At 51.0% G+C, this 2,049-nt stretch overlaps 1 protein-coding gene across 1 annotated transcript; it reads right to left on the bottom strand.

The window, feature by feature from the left end:
- Positions 1 to 87: 87 nt before the first annotated feature.
- Positions 88 to 1,978, bottom strand: ifngr2 (interferon gamma receptor 2; the record flags this gene model as incomplete). The annotated part of the gene is given in 6 exon segments (XM_014025809.1): positions 88 to 230; positions 352 to 493; positions 707 to 852; positions 924 to 1,099; positions 1,177 to 1,291; positions 1,511 to 1,978. Coding segments are annotated over 6 exon segments (897 nt in total), but the record flags the coding sequence as incomplete, so codon positions are not given.
- Positions 1,979 to 2,049: the final 71 nt, after the last annotated feature.

Here is a 2,049-nt window from a genome sequence, read left to right as displayed (position 1 = left end):
TGGTTCTGGTACCAGTGTTTGTGTCTGGTTCTGGTACCAGTGTTTGTGTCTGGTTCTGGTACCAGTGTTTGGTTCTGGTTCTGGTACCTTTGGGATGGTGATCGGGGGTCTCAGAACCTCTTTGATCCTCTTCTGTTTGCAGATGACAACYTAGAAGAACCCGACGAGGAGCAGAACCAGGACCACCACCACCACCACCACTGTTATGGCTGTTGTTCGGGTCGGTCCGCCTGAGGAACAGAACCGGGTTACAGACATCTGGACCTCAGAACCGGCACACAGAGAACTGGACCACATGCAGAGCCAGTGAGGACCCAGATGTTGGTCCACAGCTTGGACAGGAAGTCTTACTGGACCCAGGGACGGTCTGACACTGGACACAGCTGGAGGGTCCGATGACYTCATCATGCAGCGTGAACTGGACCTTGACACAGTACCGCCGACCCGCTTCCAGGTTCTGGATCATGGTGGAGGAGTGTGAGTTCTTGTGTTCCTGTCAGAAGGAGAGGCTTAGAKCAACAGACCCAGAACCACAGCTGCACAGGTTCTGGCCCGTCAGGACCTGGACCTCAGACCAGTTCTTGTTGTGACCCATGACGTCAACAGAAGAACAGGAACCAGATCCTTCCTGAGGTTCTGGGTCAGGTTCTGTTCCTGTAGTCCACGGGTCACAGACGGTTCTGAGAGTCCAAACTGCTGGTCTCACCTGCAGCTCCTGTCCCTCCGGTCCAAAGTAAACCCGGTACTCAGCGTGGGCCGCGTGGTCCAGGAACAGGCTGTGGTTCCTGTTCAGGTGGACCGTCACAGAACCGGGCCCTGCAGTCAGCTGGACCCGAGGAGAACACGGCCCACCTGCAGAGAACCGGTCCACAGCTCAGTCATTTCTAACAGGACGGTTCTGGTCCTGGTTCTGGAACACGTACCTGAACTGCTGCAGGCGTGGACCGGTTCTGACTGCGACCCGGCTCGCTCAGCTCGAACACGCAGCTGAACGCAGTCCTCTCCGGGCCGAGACACGGACCGGACCGAACCGGGACTACAGGAGGTGAGYGCTGTGCTGAGACAGTCTGGATCCACGTCCCACTTCTCTGAGCCCGGCCTGTGGACCAGAACCAAAGACAGGAGGTTCAGACCGGTCCTGAAACCCACAGAAACCAGGACCGGCTCAGAACCCACCTCAGATACTCCACTGTGTAGGTGATGCTGGACTCCTCTGAGCCCCGGGTCCAGGTCAGCTGGGACCCGTCCAGGTGCACCTGGGTCGGTGGGACCAGAACCACCTGACCGTGAACTGTGACACATTTAGAAACACGTCACCCTGAAGGTCAGACTGTGCAGTGCTCAGATGTTTGTTTACCTCCTTTTAGATCGTAAACAACGTTTCATCTTCAAACGTAAACAAATAACTCTGATTAAATGTTTTTAATCTGTCTCATCTGTTCCGGGTTGGTCAGAACCAGAACCTTTTCGGGACAAACAGAAAATGAAACTTTAAAATAATCATGTTTACCTCGAACCAAGACCAGAACCACCGTGAAGAGGTTCCGAAAACAGCCGCGAGACTCTGAAGACATCCGTGTCCTCCTGTCCATCTCACCTGCTGGACCTTCCTGTCCTCTGGACCTTCCTGTCCTCTGGACCTTCCTGTCCTCTGGACCTTCCTGTCCTCTGACCCATGAGGACATAAAGGGAAGTTACAAAGTGTCTTAAAGAGATAAACCTCTTCAAATCCGTCTAAAACATCACAAATAATCCTGTTAAATAAAAACTGAACAAATGTTTTAACAGAAAAGTAAATAAACCAATATTTGTTTTACTTGTTGAAGTTCTCCGGAGTAAATCCAGCTTCAGTAGAAAATGTAACCGCGCGTCTACATCCGGTATTACGGTTTGACTCTACGGAAGCCGTGACAGGAAGGAAAAAACAGTATTTTCAAAATAAAAGTTGACAGCTTTACTCCTTTTGTAATAAAGTGAAAACTACTTTATTATAGCTCCTAAAATGTGACATTAACTTTTAAACACATTGTGTGCGACTCAGATTAAATT

This window comes from Austrofundulus limnaeus, unplaced genomic scaffold, assembly GCF_001266775.1.
Source record: "Austrofundulus limnaeus strain Quisiro unplaced genomic scaffold, Austrofundulus_limnaeus-1.0 Scaffold501, whole genome shotgun sequence".
Taxonomy (NCBI): Eukaryota; Metazoa; Chordata; class Actinopteri; order Cyprinodontiformes; family Rivulidae; genus Austrofundulus; species Austrofundulus limnaeus.
The sequence above is the reverse complement of the archived record's forward strand: the minus strand, read 5'-3'. Positions and strand labels throughout refer to the sequence as shown.